Raw genomic sequence first — 16,608 nt, 5'->3', positions numbered from 1 at the left:
GGAAGAAAATCGCAGTTCAACAGAATGAAAAGAACTTGCATTTTATATCGCGCATTTCACGACCTCAGGACGTCCCAAAGCTCTTTACAGCCAATGAAGCACTTTTTGAAGTGTAGTCACTGTTGTAATGTAGGAAATGCGGCAGCCAATTTGTGCACAGCAAGATCCCACAAACAGCAATGAGATAACGACAAGATAATCTGTTTTAGCGATGTTGGTTGAAGGATAAATATTGGCCAGGACACTGGGGAGAACTCGCCTGCTCTTCTTCGAATAGTGCCACATCCACCTGAGGGGGCAGACGTCTCAGTTTAACGTTTCATCCGAAAGATAACACCTCCAACAGTGCAGCACTCCCTCAGTACTGCACTGGAGTGTCAGCCTGGATTTTGTGCTCAAGTGTCTGGAGTGGGGCTTGAACCCACCACCTTAGAGGCGAGAGTGCTACCACTAAGCCACGGCTGACGCAGAGTGCAGTTCCTCTTTAATTTGCTCGGGGGAGTGCGGAGGAGGAACATGCACAGTCTGTGCTCACTAGTGCCAACACAAGCTATTCCTGATTAGTTGGCACTCGAAGTGGTGTTAGTGTCATACCAGGTGAAAATGTCGCCCACGGTGCAGCAATCCTGCTCAAAACCTTACTCCCTCTAAAGATCGTCTCGGGGCCAACTTCAAAAAGAGATGGAAGAGAAGACATAGCCAATTTAAAAAAAAAATTACAGCACAGAAACAGGCCATTCAGCCCACTGGTCTATGCTGGTATTTCGGCTCCACACGAGCTTTCAGCCACCCCTCATCATCGAACTTTATCAGCATATCCCTCTATTCCTTTCTCCCTCGTGTGTTTATCTAGCTTCCCCTTAAATGCATCTATGCTATTCGCCTCAACTACTCCTTGTGGTAGCACATTCCACATTCCAACCACTCTCTGGGTAAAGAAGTTTCTCCTGAATTCCCTATTGGATTTATTAGTGACTATTTTATATTCATGGCCCCTAGTTCTGGTCTCCCCCACAAGTGGAAACATCTTCTCTACGTCCACCCTATCAAACCCTTTCAGAATCTTAAAGACCTCTATCAGGTCACCCCTCGGCCCTCTCTCTTTTCTACAGCAAAGAGCCCCAGCCTGTTCAATCTTTCCTGATCGGTATAACCTTTGAGGTTTTGATTCAATCCTAGCCCAGACTGATGGGATCACAGTCTCCTTGCCAGTTTGGGTCCCACATAAAATTAATTGGGGCCACTCTCAATTCAGTTTCTAAGGGGGCACGGGACTGAGAGCAGAAAACCGAGCCCCATTCAGCACTAAGCTGTCCCTCTCAGTCCGGCAGGCCACAGGATAGCTGGTCTAAGAAGTGGAAAAGTATCACATTGATGCAAAAAAGGGTGCTCTTCTGATATGGGGGCTGAGGGGCAATATTTGGCTTTATCCTTCCTCTACCTGACCTGGTTTTTGTTTGACGCTGACAATGGGGGCCTCAAATTGTAACGTATTCCATGCCCCAGCATTAAAATCCCTTATCCAGGTGAGCACAGGTCCACTGCAGTGAGTCACACGCTTCAGAAACCTGCTCCATAGAGGCACCTGGTGGCCAGGTCCTGCGACTGTACCGTGACTGTTGACATAGCGATATACAATGGCAAACATAAACAGAAAAGCATGGCCCAATATCGTGACAACAGGAAGTAACGTTTGTGCACAGAAAGTGAACAGTCCGCACAGGTTTTTAATAATGTGCGGATATTATATATAGCTTGTATTATAATGTGCTGAAGTTGCTCTTAATTTGCTCCATTTACTGTGTGGGGCAGAATTTAGACTGCCAAGTGCAATACTGGAATAACAAGTCTGGTCCCCAGTGTTTGAGGGATGAGTCAGTAGAAATGATTAGATAAACTTGTGCTCTTCATCCTCGAAGGAGGTGTCTGACAGGGGAGCTTGAAAGAGTATATGATACTTAACAGAATCGCAACCATGTGGCAGAATCACTAGGGGGTACCCACGAGTGTTCAAGAGGAAGGACATCTTACTATCCAGGAGAAAGGGAAGCAAAGAGAGAATTGGGTGGTAACGTGGGTCGATCTGGGTAAGGAATCCACTGGTGAAAGAACAGCCTCCTCCTTCTGTTGACTGTAAAGGTCCCATGTCAAGCAAATTCCAGACTATCTCAACCAGCTCCCACTCAGGGGCTAATCTGGGCTGCCTGGGGTGGAAATAGAAAAATGTCTCACCGGTGCAGTAAGGGTAGACTTCTGGGGCTGGGAATATTAAGATATAATCTGGGAGTGGATGGAGTAGGGAGATCTTTACTTTGCATCTAACCCATACATGGTCTGAGATTATTCGCCTATCTCTGTAATCTCCTCCAGCCCTCCGAGAACTCTGCGTTCCACCAATTCTGGCCTCTTGCCCATCCCCGACTTCCTTCACTCCACATTGGCGGCCGTGCCCTAAGCTCTGGAATTCCCTCCCTAAACCTCTCCGCCTCTCTCTCTCTTCCTATAAGACATTGCTTAAAAACTACCTCTTTGACCAAGCACCTGTCCTAATGTCTCCTCTTTTGGCTCAGTGTCAATGTTTTGTCTGATTATGCTCTTGTGAAGCGCCTTGGGACGTTTTCCTACATTAAAGGTGCTATATAAATGCAAGTTATTGTTGTTGGTTCTGGCTGGCTGAATTGGAACCAATCTACATGCGATGAGCTTGGGGTGGTCTCAACCTAGGCCAGCTTGAGCACAGGTCCATAGCACAAAAGCTGCCATGAGTAACCCATTCCCTACATCCAACACTGGAAAAACACGGCTGTCCCCTAATTCACCCTGTGTAAAACCGTGAACCTCAATAATCAGGTCTCGGGTTCCGGAGGCAACAGTCATACCCATGGAGGAATGTGTCGTCTCTTATTTGCTGACTGTACCTTTAATGTTGGCAGGGTTATCGATGATAAAATTCCCATTCCATACGACGGAGAGTTCCACAGGAAGGTCACTGATGTCGTTTCCATCATACGTGTACTGCAAGAGAAAGACAGACAGGTTCAGTAAGGGAGGGGCACTTCAGCAACGTGACGGTGAGATGCATTAAGATATATTTTTGGATACTAAGGGAATCAAGGGATATGGGAATCGGGCGAGAAAGTGGAGCTGAGGTCAAAGATCAGCCATGATCTTATTCAATGGCGGAGCAGGCTCGAGGGGCCGGATGGCCTATTCCTGCTCCTATTTCTTATGTTCTTATATTCACTAAGGGCAGCAAGTCACTTACCTTATCTGATTCACACCAACAGTGACTAAAAAAGAGTAACTGCCATTCATCTCATTGCTGTTTGTGGGACTTTGCTGTGCACAAAACTGCTGCCACATTTTTCAAAGGGCCGGCACAGGCACGATGGGCCGAATGGCCTCCTGTGCTGTAAGATTCTATGATTTGCCTACATAATAAGAGCCACAGCATTTCCTAGAATCTTACAGCACAGAAGTAGGCCATTCTGCCCATCATGCCTGTGTCAGCAATAAAACTTCAAAGTTATTCACTGTATGAGACACACTTTGGGATGTTTCTTCAGAGATGTGATAAATTAAAATAAATTAAATGGATGCTACGACGCTCTCAGAAATGTTATCAATTCATGCCAATACCTTGATAATGTGTGATGTCATCATGATTGACAACAAGGCTTGGCTCGATCGTTACCGCCCATTCGAGGTCGCTGGGTGGGTAATTCTCTTGCCAAAAACAGCAATGATGCCCACTTAAAATGAGTTTTAAGCTTCTTTTTCTGATCAAAATCTCCTGCCTTCAAAAATCTCACTCATGCAGAAACATATACAAACCGTCCCAATTTGGGATTAACGCCACTGCACTGTGGTGCCCAGTCTAGCACACAGCCAGACCACTGGGATATCGCGTGCTCACTCACTGATGGGAGTTATGGGATGATGCCAGCTGTATTGCTCAGCATCCCACTGCCAATGGTACCATCTGCTTTTTGTACAGCTGGAATTAAGAGCTGTCCTTTGCTTCACACACGTATTGTCCCTTGGGTTTTGGAAGGTGCTGGAGACCCACACACATCTAACAGAAAGACTTCACAGGAGTGCAATCTCAAGTAAGAGTCGGAATGGTTTGAGGAATAGCCCACTGCCCCCGGTCTCCAGAGGTCAGCCTAAATCCCACCAAACAATCCACAAGATTCACTAATCCTGTTGGGAGCCACTGACCATTTGTTGCTCGTCCCCAATCTCATCCTTTCTTCTCCTGAAAGTGCGGACTCCTTGTTTGGGTACATTCCCCAAGCAATCCTTCCCCAGCAATCAATCTTCCTGTGCGTAACCTTAAACGGTGCCTGTCGGCAGGGAACTTGACCATAGAGGGTATCAGCTGAGCCTAATCCCGACCCCATCCGACGGCAATGCGCAGCTACCCGTTTCGGCTGGACAGCGACCACGAGAAGGAGCCGAGGCCAACTGTAAGACTCTTAATTCTGCCAAGTTTGAGATCAGCTAACGTGACACAAACCAGGAATAGATCCTTGGACTTTGCTGGTCCTTGTGGCTCAGTACCAACTGACCGATTGGTACCAACATATAAAAATTGACGGGCAGGATAGAGTCAGTTGGTCGATTAAGCTTGCCCCACACCACGATGGCCAGATCATCATAGCTAAACACTTCTTTCCTTATCCCTACCCATTCCCCGCACCTATATAATCTCCTGGGAGAGGCAAAAAAAAAACCCGGAGGAAAAAAACCCAGGACCAATAAGGGAAAAAATACTCGTGGAAAATTCCTCTCTGACCCTCTCAGACGATGAAAACCAGTCCAGGAGATCACAAGGACCAAGTGTTAGCTGGAGGGCTACCACCATTTCTGAACCTACAAAAATACTCCCAGACGCACCGCCCTTTCCGACAAGACAAACACAGCCCTGTGTACAATTTTAACTGGGGCAACATTACCCCTCCCCCCTCCCCCACCCATAACGCCTCAGAGGTATTTGAGTCAGTTGTGATGGAAGGGTGGAAAAAGTGAGGAGTTAAGACGGATGAAGAATTAAAAGCTGTAACCTCCTGGGATTTTTCAACAGTTCAACATAGCTTCTGGCTTCCTTACATTCTGATCATCTCCTCTGGCTTTGCGCAAAGTACCTTCCCCACATTCATCTCATTAATGTATTAAAAGCTTGGGACAAAGCCCATGATGATTCCTGAGGTGGCACTGAAGAGAGAGCACAAGAAGGAGCAAAAGAGATAGGGAGAACTTCCCCAAGACTGTTCTCAGCCTTCAGGGACGCAGATTTGATTTGAGTTACCACAGCAATCCACACGAGTAATGTAGTCAGTAACTGGGCAGAGGGTGGTGGGGGGGGGGGGAAGAAAGAGAGCGAGGAGAAAGAAAAGAATTAATTTTAAATTAAATGTGTTCTGAGATGTGCCTTGCAAATCAGATTGTGGAGTGATAATAAATGTACTTCATGAATTATCGCTTCAGATTTCTCAGTATCAAATTATCTCATCGACAGACGGTGAGATCATCAGCCGGGCCTGCGGGGCCAAGAAAGTTCCGGAAGTTTCAACAATCCATGTTGCTGTCGCTCTAGCCCAATGCTCGTACCTCCTGTAAATGGGAATGGGGCCTAAGAATGGAAATGTCACTGTCAGCTTGGCTCAGCTGATCTCACTCTCACTTCAGCATTAGAAGGATGGAGGGGGGCGGGGAAGAGGGGAGGGGTGGAGTTCGAGCTGTGTGCCAGCACTTTGACTGCATAATCCGAGTCGTCTGTTTTCCCGCCCGAAATTCCCTCCTCAGCCCAACACTACCAAAATCTGGTCAACTGCTTCTTGGTCATTCATCTTGTTTATGTTTGTGGGATCGTACTGTGCATAAAATGGTTGCCACATTTGCCTACGTAACAACTGTCACTCCATTTCAAAAGTTAATTGTATGTGAAGCACATTGAGATGTTCGAATTGCAATATAAACACAAGTCTTTCTTTTATTAACCCAATTTGTTCCATCCTCCAGGCCCCGCTTCAAATGACCAGAGCTCCTCCCTCAGAAGTACATTTTTCCTCCCCTCTTTTCCTGGTTGCTCTGACTACTGCTGAAGTAGGGTTCTACGGGCACCATCAGTCCTCTGGTACCTCATCCCAGTGACCGTTCTCATGCCCAAGTTTAGACAATGAGGGTGTGCAGGGTATTTGATGGTGTAGGGGGTGCATCACAGCCAATCCTGATCCTGTCCACACAAAGCCACTTTCCTCCATTTCCTTGGAGCAGAGGAGGCTGAGGGGGGACATGATTGAGGTGTACAAAATTATGAGGGGCACAGATAGGATGGATACTAAGGAGCTTTTTCCCTTCGTTGAGGGTTCTATAACAAGGGGACATAGATTCAAGGTAAAAGGCGGGAGGTTTAGAGGGGATTTGAGAAAGAACTTTTTCACCCAGAGGGTGGTTGGAGTCTGGAACTCACTGCCTGAAAGGGTTGTGGAGGCAGGAACCCTCACAACATTCAAGAAGCATTTGGATGAGCACTTGAAATGCCATAGCATACAAGGCTACGGACCAAATGCTGGAATATGGGATTAGAGTAGACAGGGCTGATGGCCGGCGCGGACACGATGGGCCGAAGGGCCTCGATCCGTGCTGTATGACTCTATGACTCTAGTGATCAGGTATTGGAACACTGCAACCAATTCTCGACTCCCTTCTGTTGGCCCAGCGCAGATCAGGGAATGAACATGGAACGTTCCTGGTCTCTCTGACTCAGCATCACACTGAGAGGTCCATCTAACCAGAGCTACCAATCTCAACAAAGCTCTTCACTCTTGAAACCCATATCCCTGTACCCTGTACGGAATCAGGAATTGGTGCAATTTCCTTTTGAATGATTTGAATTACTATTTACTACACTAGGTGGCAGTCCAGTCCAAGAATTAATAGGTCTCCATGCAAAGAAACTAAGTTCAACATAGCTTCTGGCTTCCTTACATTCTGATCATCTCCTCTGGCTTTGCGCAAAGTACCTTCCCCTCATTAATGTATTAAAAGCTTGGGACAAAGCCCATGATGATTCCTGAGGTGGCACTGAAGAGAGAGCACAAGAAGGAGCAAAAGAGAAAGGGAGAACGAGAGAGAGGGCTAGAGAGAGAGAGAGAGAGAGAGAGAGAAAGATTATAGAAGCATGAAGAGGAAGAGAGACACACACAGACAAAGAAAACAGAAAAGAGAATGTCTCTCTCTTTCTATCTGTCTGTCAGTCAAAGAAATGTAGAAGACCGAATGAGAGACTGAAAGGGAGGGAGGGAGGAGAGAGAGAGAGAGAGAGAGAGAGCAGACAGAGGAAGAGAGGGGACAGGGATAGAAAAAGAGTCAAAGAAAGAGAGAAAAATGAGAAATAGAAAGAGAAACAGAAAAAAAGTGAAAGGGTGAGTGAGGAAGGGAGGATAAAGAATGTTCTTTGTGGAGGAGAGCAGACCTAGTTGAATAATGGATGAATATTCCACAGTTTCGCTTGGTCACCTTGGGAAATGTAGATCAGGACTCAGGACCAAGAGTGATTGGGGACAGCCTGCTACCCCACACTGCTAACACTCGCTTCAGCTAACTGCTCAAAGAGGCATTAAGGCTGGTCGACTCCTTCCCATCCCCCTCCCCCCGGGCCCACTAGTCGATGCCACTGTATCAGGCTGCGTCCTCCCACTCCAGGACATGGGGGGGCCTTGTCTTTGAGGTTGAAACTCCACTTCACCACCCCATTGAAATGAGTGAGATACCAGCAGACGATGGGGAAACAGTGGCCCTCTCTACCCAAAGCAACCTCACTGGAAAGCAAAGATCCCGTAAGCGGTCAGCTCTCGGGCTCATGTGGGAGGTTGGAGGAAGAACGTTAAGGGTGCGAGTGTTAACGGTACTGAACCACAGAGAGCAGGAGGTCCCACACTCCATCCCCAATCAGTGCTGTGTCGGCTGACCTCAGTCCGGTCGAGCAGTTGTTGGGATAGTACAACTGGCATCAGCGCCATCTGGGCTACGGAGGGGAGTGGGCCATGTTTCCCGTTGTTGATTGGCTAACTGTTGACCAATGCTGGAAAGAAAGAATTTGCATTTGTACATTGCTTGCTCCTCAGGACATCACAAACCTCTTCTATTTTTTTTTTACTTTTGAAGTGCAAGGTCAGTGCCTTTACACAAGACAAACAAGGCAGCCAACTTGTGCACAGCAAGAGCCCACAGCAAATCAAAACAAAGGACCAATCAGTTGGTTTCTGATGGAGGTTGGTTGGGACAAACGCTGGCCAGGACACCGAGAACTCCCAGCTTTTCTTCAACGGAGGGCCATGAGATCCTTTACGTTCACCTGAACAAGAAAATAGTGGCCTCGGTTTAACGTCTGATCCAAAAGGCAACAGCTCCAACAGTGCAGCACTCCCTCAGTCCTAGATAATGTGCTCCAAGTCCTGGAATGCAGCTTGAACCCACAATCTTCTAACTGAGCGCTACCAAACCGAGCCAGACACTAGAGAGTGCGACTATGTGAACACGTCACACGTCAGAGGGGGAATGAGTCCAAACACTGCCAACGTGCTTGTACGACAAACTCGACGGTTGACCTTCTAAAGGTTTGCCTCTTTCGTTAAATGACTGTAACGCCCTCCGCGTTCGTTGCCCAGCCTCACACGCGGAGAACGGTCACTCGGCCGAGGTCCTGGGGGACCACCGGCTGCCCCCGGGGACCATTCCCGTGCCAGTTACAGCCTTCGGGATGGGAGAACATTGGAGTAAATAAAAACAAAAAAGAATGGAGTATGGAATGAGGTCGAAAGCAGCAGTAGCCAATGATTTCAAATGATCTCCCGTTAAATCATCTCTCGAGTCACGCCTCAGCGCACACACTGCCTAGCAGTCGATCAATAGGCCCAGAGAACTTGGAATTTTTGCTGACAGCTAATGACCTCCTTCAGAGAGGAATCCGAACCCACTTTAAAGAAAATGACAGCCATGTCAGAGGAGATTAAATGAATGATTCATGCCTTGAATCCATCAAGAGGAACATAAGCCCCGATAATAACAAGTAACAATACAGTCACTCAGTGTAATGCGCTGTTATGGGGCATTCTGCAGTCTACACCGCAGTTGTAGGTTTATTTTTTCTTTAAAGTTACTTTCACTACTTTCCCCTCCCCTGTGCCAAACCTCTGCACCAGCCATGAAGGGGGGGAAAAAAAAGAATTTGCGTTCATATGGCTCCTTTCACATCCTCAGGACATCCCAAAGCGCTTTACAGCCAATTAATTATTTTTGAGGTACAGTCACTGTTGTTTTGAGAGCAAATGCAGTAGCCTATTTGCACACAGCAAGGCCCCACACACAACAAATGAGTTAAGTGGCCAGTTAATCAGCTTTGGTAGTGTTAGGAACATAGGAACATAGGAACAGGAGTAGGCCATTCAGCCCCTCGTGCCTGTTCCGCCATTTGATAAGATCATGGCTGATCTGTGATCTAACTCCATATACCTGCCTTTGGCCCATATCCCTTAATGCCTTTGGTTGCCAAAAAGCTATCTATCTCAGATTTAAATTTAGCAATTGAGCTAGTATCAATTGCCGTTTGCGGGAAGAGAGTTCCTAACTTCTACCACCCTTTGTGTGTAGAAATGTTTTCTGATCTCGCTCCTGAAAGGTCTGGCTCTAATGTTGGCTGAGGGAGGAACGTTGGCCAGGACACCAGGAGAACTCGCCTGCTCTTCATTGAATAGGAATTCTTTACGGCCACTGGAACGGGTAGACGAGGTCACGGTTTAACATCTCATCCGAAAGACGGCACCTCCGACAGTACAGCGCTCCCTCAATACTGGCACTGGGGGGGTGTCGGCCTAGATTATATGCTCAAGTCTCTGGAGTGGGGCTTGAACCCACAATCTCCTGCCTCAACGACAAGAGTGCTACCCACTGAGCCAAGCCTTCACTGTAAGTTGGGAGGGGAAAGGAGTGCTGGCAGGAGTGAACGGGGCTGAATCAAGACCCTTCAGTGCTATTCCGGTGACGGTTGCTAGCAGTTGAGTGAGCGGCATCTTGGTAGGGATTTCAACATTCTCCAAAAGGAGTGCACGCCAACCAAGTACGCCAGGATAATCACAAAAGAGGCAGGCCATTCAGCCCATCTTTGTTCATCCAGAAAGAAAGAAACCAGACTTGCATTTCTATAGCACCTAGGTTGGGGGGGGTGTGGGGAAAAGAGAAGGAAGGAGGAGAGCGAGAGGAGGGAGGAATGCGGGAGAAGGGAGAGAAGACGGAAGAGAGAGGAAGAGGGAAGAGTGGGGGGGGGGGGGAAGAGATAGAGGGAGACACACAGATGAGAGACAGCAAAAGAGAGAGCGAAAGAAAGTGAGAGCGAATGCAAGAGAGTGAGTGCGTACAGACTAATAGGACAGAAAAAAAAGACATCCAAGGTAAGGAAAGATTCAACGAGAGAAAGACAAGACAGAGAGAGACAAAGAAACATACAGGACAGGGAGAAAGAACAAGAGACATATTGGGACATATACAGAAAACCAGAGGCAGGGCAGGGCAGGGCACTCCATTCAGCTCACAGAGACGAATCGATCCTCAAAGCAACTTTTAAAAGTGACCAAATAAAACCAACTTAGAGGGAAAATCCTGTCCTGCAAGAGATACCGTTCTTGTCTGACACTGTGGTGCTAACTCGCGAAGAACATGTAATGGAAGAAGAGAAGCAAAGAAAAAGGCCACATATTACGGAACGACACACTCCAGAGCATTAAATCAGGCCTCTTTTTTTTTTCTCCTTGAAAACAGTTAGTGTTTGTTATTCATGAGTTGAAACCTATTTACAAGGTGGACTGAAGATCGACACTAAGGACATGTAATTCTCGAGCAGACTGAATCTTCAAATGCCAGCCTCTCTCTTCAGATCTTTGATAATCTTCTTGAGGTTTTTTTTTTTATTTTCACCAGTCCCTTCTAAAAGCTCACCTAGAGGAGCTGCGTTGGCAGCACTGCATTATCCAGAGGGAGGGCATTAATTTACACATGAAATAACGCGCAGGACTTAGCCAGGAAGAAAAACACTGAAGTGTAAGTGAAATTGGCATTTTCAATTTGTAGTCTGACAAGTCTCATTTGGCCGCTCTCGTCTCCTGGCTTGTATCTAGGCCGCATCTGTCCCAGGTTTATTAGTGTGTCTCCCATTTCCTTCTCTGATATTTTAAAATATGGAAGGGAGGGAGGGAGGGAGGGAATGGTGAGTATAAGATGCTAATTCGCCATGTTAACCCTCTCCTTGGTAGAGCTGGGAGCCAAACAACCAAGACTTGATGATTCAATATATAAACAATATGCTGTGACTCCAAAGACACCCGGAAAGAGCTGGTGAGGTGTTCCCAAGGGGTCTTCAGAGGCACCCAGACCCAGCTGTGGTGAGGTGTTCCCAAGGGGCTTACGGAGGCACCCAAAGTCATCCCATGACATAAGCTCCCAAGGGTCAAGGCGCTGCCAGAGGCAAACACAAACGGACGCCTCTGGTGTTAGGCTTGGGAAGTGATCCAGAACCCCAACCAAAACCACTACTGGACGAGTATGCAGCAGCGCCCGGCCGATTGCAATTTTCTCTCCCAATTCTGGATCGTCTCCGTACATTATCACATCTTCATTCTCGCTGCTGTGGGAGTTTTTTTTACATGTTTAATTTAATCAGCAAAACTTTAGCTGCACCCCGTCTCCCCAGTTGGACAGCTAGCTCCACACTCACCCAAGGGTCTCGCTCATGAACAATGCCCATTTGAGCCAAGGACCAGAGGTGACCGTGGAACTTGGACCTCAGTGGCAGAGTCAAAAGAGAGGTGAGGAGAGCTAGAAAGGGAGAAATAAAAGGCGTCAGAAGGCTCTGAAAATAAGTGGTAAAATGATCTCTGGTTTTAAAATTCCAGACAAGCCACACTGCCCACCTCTTTGGGTCAAGTGTGTGCAGCACTGAGGAGCTAGCATGCCTAACCAGTGCATACCAGACCTCTCCACATTCGTGCTCTTTGCTGCAATGGTGGTAGAGCGGCCAACTCTGGCTGGGTGTATTCTTGGGAGGTTCGATGGTGCGACATTTGCCCAGTTTGCAAATATGGAGGAACATAAGAACAGGAGGAGGCCATTCAGCCCCTCGAGCCTGTTCAGCCATTCAATGAGATCATGGCTGATCTGTATCTTAACTCTGTTAATATCATTGCACTGAGCAGCCTGTCTGTTACTGCCCTGCCTAATGAGCTGGTGTGGATATTTGTATTGGACATCGTTCCTGCTTAGGGTCGTCAGCTCTGGTTGGGTATATTCCTGGAGGTTTCATCACATGACCTCCCGCCTCCAACTGCCCCACTGAGTCAATCAGCCTCCCCTCCCCCCCACCTCCAAAATTTTAATAAATAATAAGTGCTCAAAGAAATTGGAAAAAAAAAATCACAATTTTTATTTTGTTTTTATAAACGCTTCAATAATGTATATTCAAGGTTGAGACAGATCGATCTTTGGACTCTAGGAAAATCAAGGGATATGGGGATCGGGCAGGAAAGTGGAGTTGAGGTTGAAGATCAGCCATGATCTGATTGAATGGTGGAGCAGGCTCGAGGGGCCGTATGGCCTACTCCTGCTCCTATTTCTTATTCCCCTATGACTTTTCTCCCGGGCTTTTGCTCGCAGCAGTGTCCTGGAAATTAATCTTTAATTCCTGGAGACTCCAGGACAATCCTGGAGGGTTAGCAACCGTAAATGGTAGGCTTCATAGAAGGTTCAGGCCTCGGCACGCCTAAGAACATAAGAAATAGGAGCAGGAGTAGGCCACACGGCCCCTCGAGCCTGCTCCGCCATTCAATAAGACCATGGCTGATCTTCGACCTCAACTCCACTTTCCCACCCTATCCCCATATCCCTTGATTCCCTTAGAGTCTATAAATCTATCGATCTCAGCCTTGAATATACTCAACAACTGAGCATCCTCGGCCCTCTGGGGTAGAGAATTCCAAAGATTCACAACCCTTAGTGAAGAAATTTCTCCTCATCTCAGTTTTAAATGGCCGACCCGTTATCCTGAGAATATGCCACCTAGTTCTAGACTCTCCAGCCAGGGGAAACAGCCTCTCAGCATCTACCATGTCAAGCCCTCTCAGAATCTTATATGTTTCAAGGAGATCACCTCTCATTCTTCTAAACTCCAGAGAGTATAGACCCATTCCACTCAATCTCTCCTCACAGGACAACCCTCTCATCCCAGGAATCAATCTAATGAACCTTCGTTGCCCACCTCTAAGGCAAGTATATCCTTCCTTAAGTAAGGAGACCAAAACTGCACACAGTACTCCAGGTGTGGTCTGACCAAAGCCCTGTACAATTCCCATTGCAGGAAGACTTCCTTACTCTTGTACTCTCACCCCCTTGCAATAAAGGCCAACATACCATTTGCCTTCCTAATTGCCTGCTGCACCTGCATGTTAACTTTCTGTGTTTCGTGTACAACGACACCCATGTCTCTCTGAACACCAACATTTAATAGTTTCTCACCATTTAAAAAATATTCTGTTTTTCTATTCTTTCTACCAAAGTGAATAACCTCACATTTCCCCACATTATACTCCACCTGCCGCCTTCTTGCCCACTCGCTTAACCTGTCTAAATCCTTTTGCAGGTTCTTTGTGTCCTCCACACAGCTTACTTTCTCACCTAGCTTTGTATCGTCAGCAAACTTGGATACATTACACTCAGTCCCTTCATCTAAGTCATAGATTGTAAATAGCTGAGGCCCAAGCACTGATCCTTGCGGCACCCCACTAGTTACAGCCTGCCAACCCGAAAATGACCCGTTTATTCCTACTCTCTGTTTTCTGTCCGTTAACCAATCCTCTATCCATGCTAATATATTACCCTCAACCCCATGAGCCCTTATCTGTGTAACAATCTTTCATGTGGCACCTTATCGAATGCCTTTTGAAAATCCAAATATACTACATCCACTGGTTCCCCCTTATCTACCCCGCTAGTTACATCCTCAAAAAACTCGAATAGATTTGTCAAACACAATTTCCCTTTCATAATATGATTAGGCAGAGTCAGCATGGTTGTATGATTTTCTAAGTGCTTGTTACCACGTCCTTAACAATAGATTCCAGCATTTTCCCGACGACTGATGTCAGGCTAACTGGCCTGTAGTTCCGTTTTCTCTCTTCCCTCCTTTCTTCAATAGCGGTGTTACATTTGCTACCATCCAATCTGCTGGAACCGTTCTGGAGTGTAGGGAATTTTGGAATCAAGAGGCCTTTTGTTCCACAACAAGATCTCACAAACAGCCATCAGGTGAATGACCAATTAATCTGTTTTTGGAGGTGTTGGAATGTTGACCGTGACACTGGGAAAATTCCCAACTCTTACTCAAAATAGGGCAATGGGATTGTCGACATCCGTTCAAACAGGCAGTCAGGCCCTCGGTTCGATATTCTACCTGAAAAGGGCAATGGGTCTTGAGCACATGACCTTTGACTCCAGAGGTGAGAACGCTATCAACTTGAGCCAAGCTCAGTAATGAGGCGACTAGGGTGGGGGAGAGGAAGAGTCACTCGTTCTGGTGTTTTAATACATAGAATGTACAGCACAGAAACAGGCCATTCACCCCAACTGGTCTATGCCGGTGTTTATGCTCCACACGAGCCGCCTCCCTCCCTACTTCATCTCACCCTATCAGCATAATCTTCTATTCGTTTCTCCCTCATGTGTTTATCTAGCGTCCCGTTAAATGCATCTATGCTATTCACCTCAACTACTCCTTATGGTAGCGAGTTCCAAATTCTAACCAATCTCTGTAAAGAAGTTTCTCCTGAATTCCCTGTTGGATTTATTAGTGACTATCTTGTATTTATGACCCTTAGCTTTGGTCTCCTCCACAAGCAGAAACATCTTCTCTACATCTACCCTATCAAACCTCTTTATAATTTTAATGGCCTCTATCAGGTCACCCCTCAGCCTTTTCTTTTCTAGAGAAAAGTGCTTCAGACTCTTCAGTCTTTCCTGATAGATAACCTATAGACGGATGTTAATGATTTTGCTTCATGCTGTGTAGTGAGAACCTTCCCAGGCTGATTTAAGATAATTGTCAAAAGAAATAGAGGCAACACGAGGAAAAAAAAAAATGTTTACGCGAGTGGTTATGATCTGGAACGCGCTGCCTTAAAGGGTGATGGAAGCAGATTCAATAATAACTTTCAAAAGGGACCTGGATAAATATTTGAAGGGGAAAAATTTGCAGGGCTATGGGGCAAGAGCAGGGAGAGGATGGGATTAATTGGATAGCTCTTTCAAAGAGCCGGCACAGGCACGATGGGCCGAACGGCCTCCATCTGCGCTGTATTATTCTAAGAGTGTGAGTCCATACAGGATGTGTAAAAAGTAATCAGCTTGATGATAGCCATCACCTCATCTTCAAAATACATATATAGGGACTGACCTTTTTGAAATGAGGTGCCAGGATTCTGATCTCCGATCATTTAGCTGCCATTTACTGCACAGCAAAGGTTATGGAGACCGAGATCTAAAGGCCACAATGTCAACTTTCAAAACAAAAGGCGACGGTTTGAGTTGTCAGATGGAATCACGATTTTGACGTTAAGACATTTCTAAGGCTGTGATCACTCTTTTACAATAAAAAAAAACACTTTGACGCAACAGCGAAGCTTTGTTAAGCGCGGACTTGCGGTGTCGGACTTGACATTTCAGTTACTCTTTGCACTTCCCTGACATGCAAGTCACAGCAGCAGCTATTTGAAATCCCAGTTCTCCATGAATCGTGGGTGAATGGGACAATTAACCTCGCTAATGCCACCAAAGTCAGTATCGAGCACCACCCCCCCTCCCGAGCATCCCCCACCCCCCCCCAGCCAGGTTCTCTTCTGCATTGAGAGAAGGAGGTGTAGGGCCGAGGCCAACGTGCAGGACACCACCACCGTCCAAGCTGGTCAGGCCCCAGCTGGAGTATTGTGTCCAATTCTGGGCACCGCACTTTAGGAAGGATGTCAAGGCCTTGGAGAGGGTGCAGCGGAGATTTATTAGAATAGTACCAGGGATGAGGGACTTCAGTTATGTGGAGAGACTGGAGAAGCTGGGATTGTTCTCCTTGGAACAGAGAAGGTTAAGGGGAGATTTAATAGAGGTGTTCAAAATCATGAAGGGTTTTGATAGGGTAAATAAGGAGAAACTGTTTCCACTGGCAGGAGGGTCGGTAACCAGAGGACACAGATTTAAGGTAACTGGCAAAAGAACCAGAGGCGACATGAGGAGAATTTTTTTTTACGCAGCGAGTTGTTATGATCTGGAATGCGCTGCCTGAAAGGGCGGTGGAAGCAGATTCAATGGTAACTTTCAAAAGGGAATTGGATAAATAATTGAAGGGGAAAGGGCAGCGGATTGGGACTAATTGGATAGCTCTTTCAAAGAGCCAGCACAGGCACGATGGGCTGAATGTCCTCCTTCTGTGCTGTAAGATTCTATGATTCTATGCTGTGCCTGTTTTTTCCTGTGTGAAGCTTGGGGGGACCTCTATCTATAGGAGTGACGCTC

At 46.7% G+C, this 16,608-nt stretch overlaps 1 protein-coding gene across 3 annotated transcripts in view; it reads right to left on the bottom strand.

Annotated features, from left to right (window-relative positions):
- Window positions 1-16,608, bottom strand: part of LOC137334008 (plexin-A1-like) — a 438,331-nt gene that overhangs the window by 107,086 nt on the left and 314,637 nt on the right. For all 3 annotated transcript variants that reach the window (XM_067998409.1, XM_067998406.1, XM_067998407.1), the window contains exon 11: window positions 2,919-3,015. In XM_067998409.1, the coding sequence (XP_067854510.1) occupies window positions 2,919-3,015 (97 nt within the window). The remainder of the gene's footprint in view (window positions 1-2,918; window positions 3,016-16,608) is intronic.

The sequence above is a fragment of the Heptranchias perlo genome, chromosome 17 (genome assembly GCF_035084215.1).
Source record: "Heptranchias perlo isolate sHepPer1 chromosome 17, sHepPer1.hap1, whole genome shotgun sequence".
Taxonomy (NCBI): Eukaryota; Metazoa; Chordata; class Chondrichthyes; order Hexanchiformes; family Hexanchidae; genus Heptranchias; species Heptranchias perlo.
Note: the sequence above shows the minus strand (reverse complement) of the source record. Positions and strands in the feature narration are given on the sequence as shown.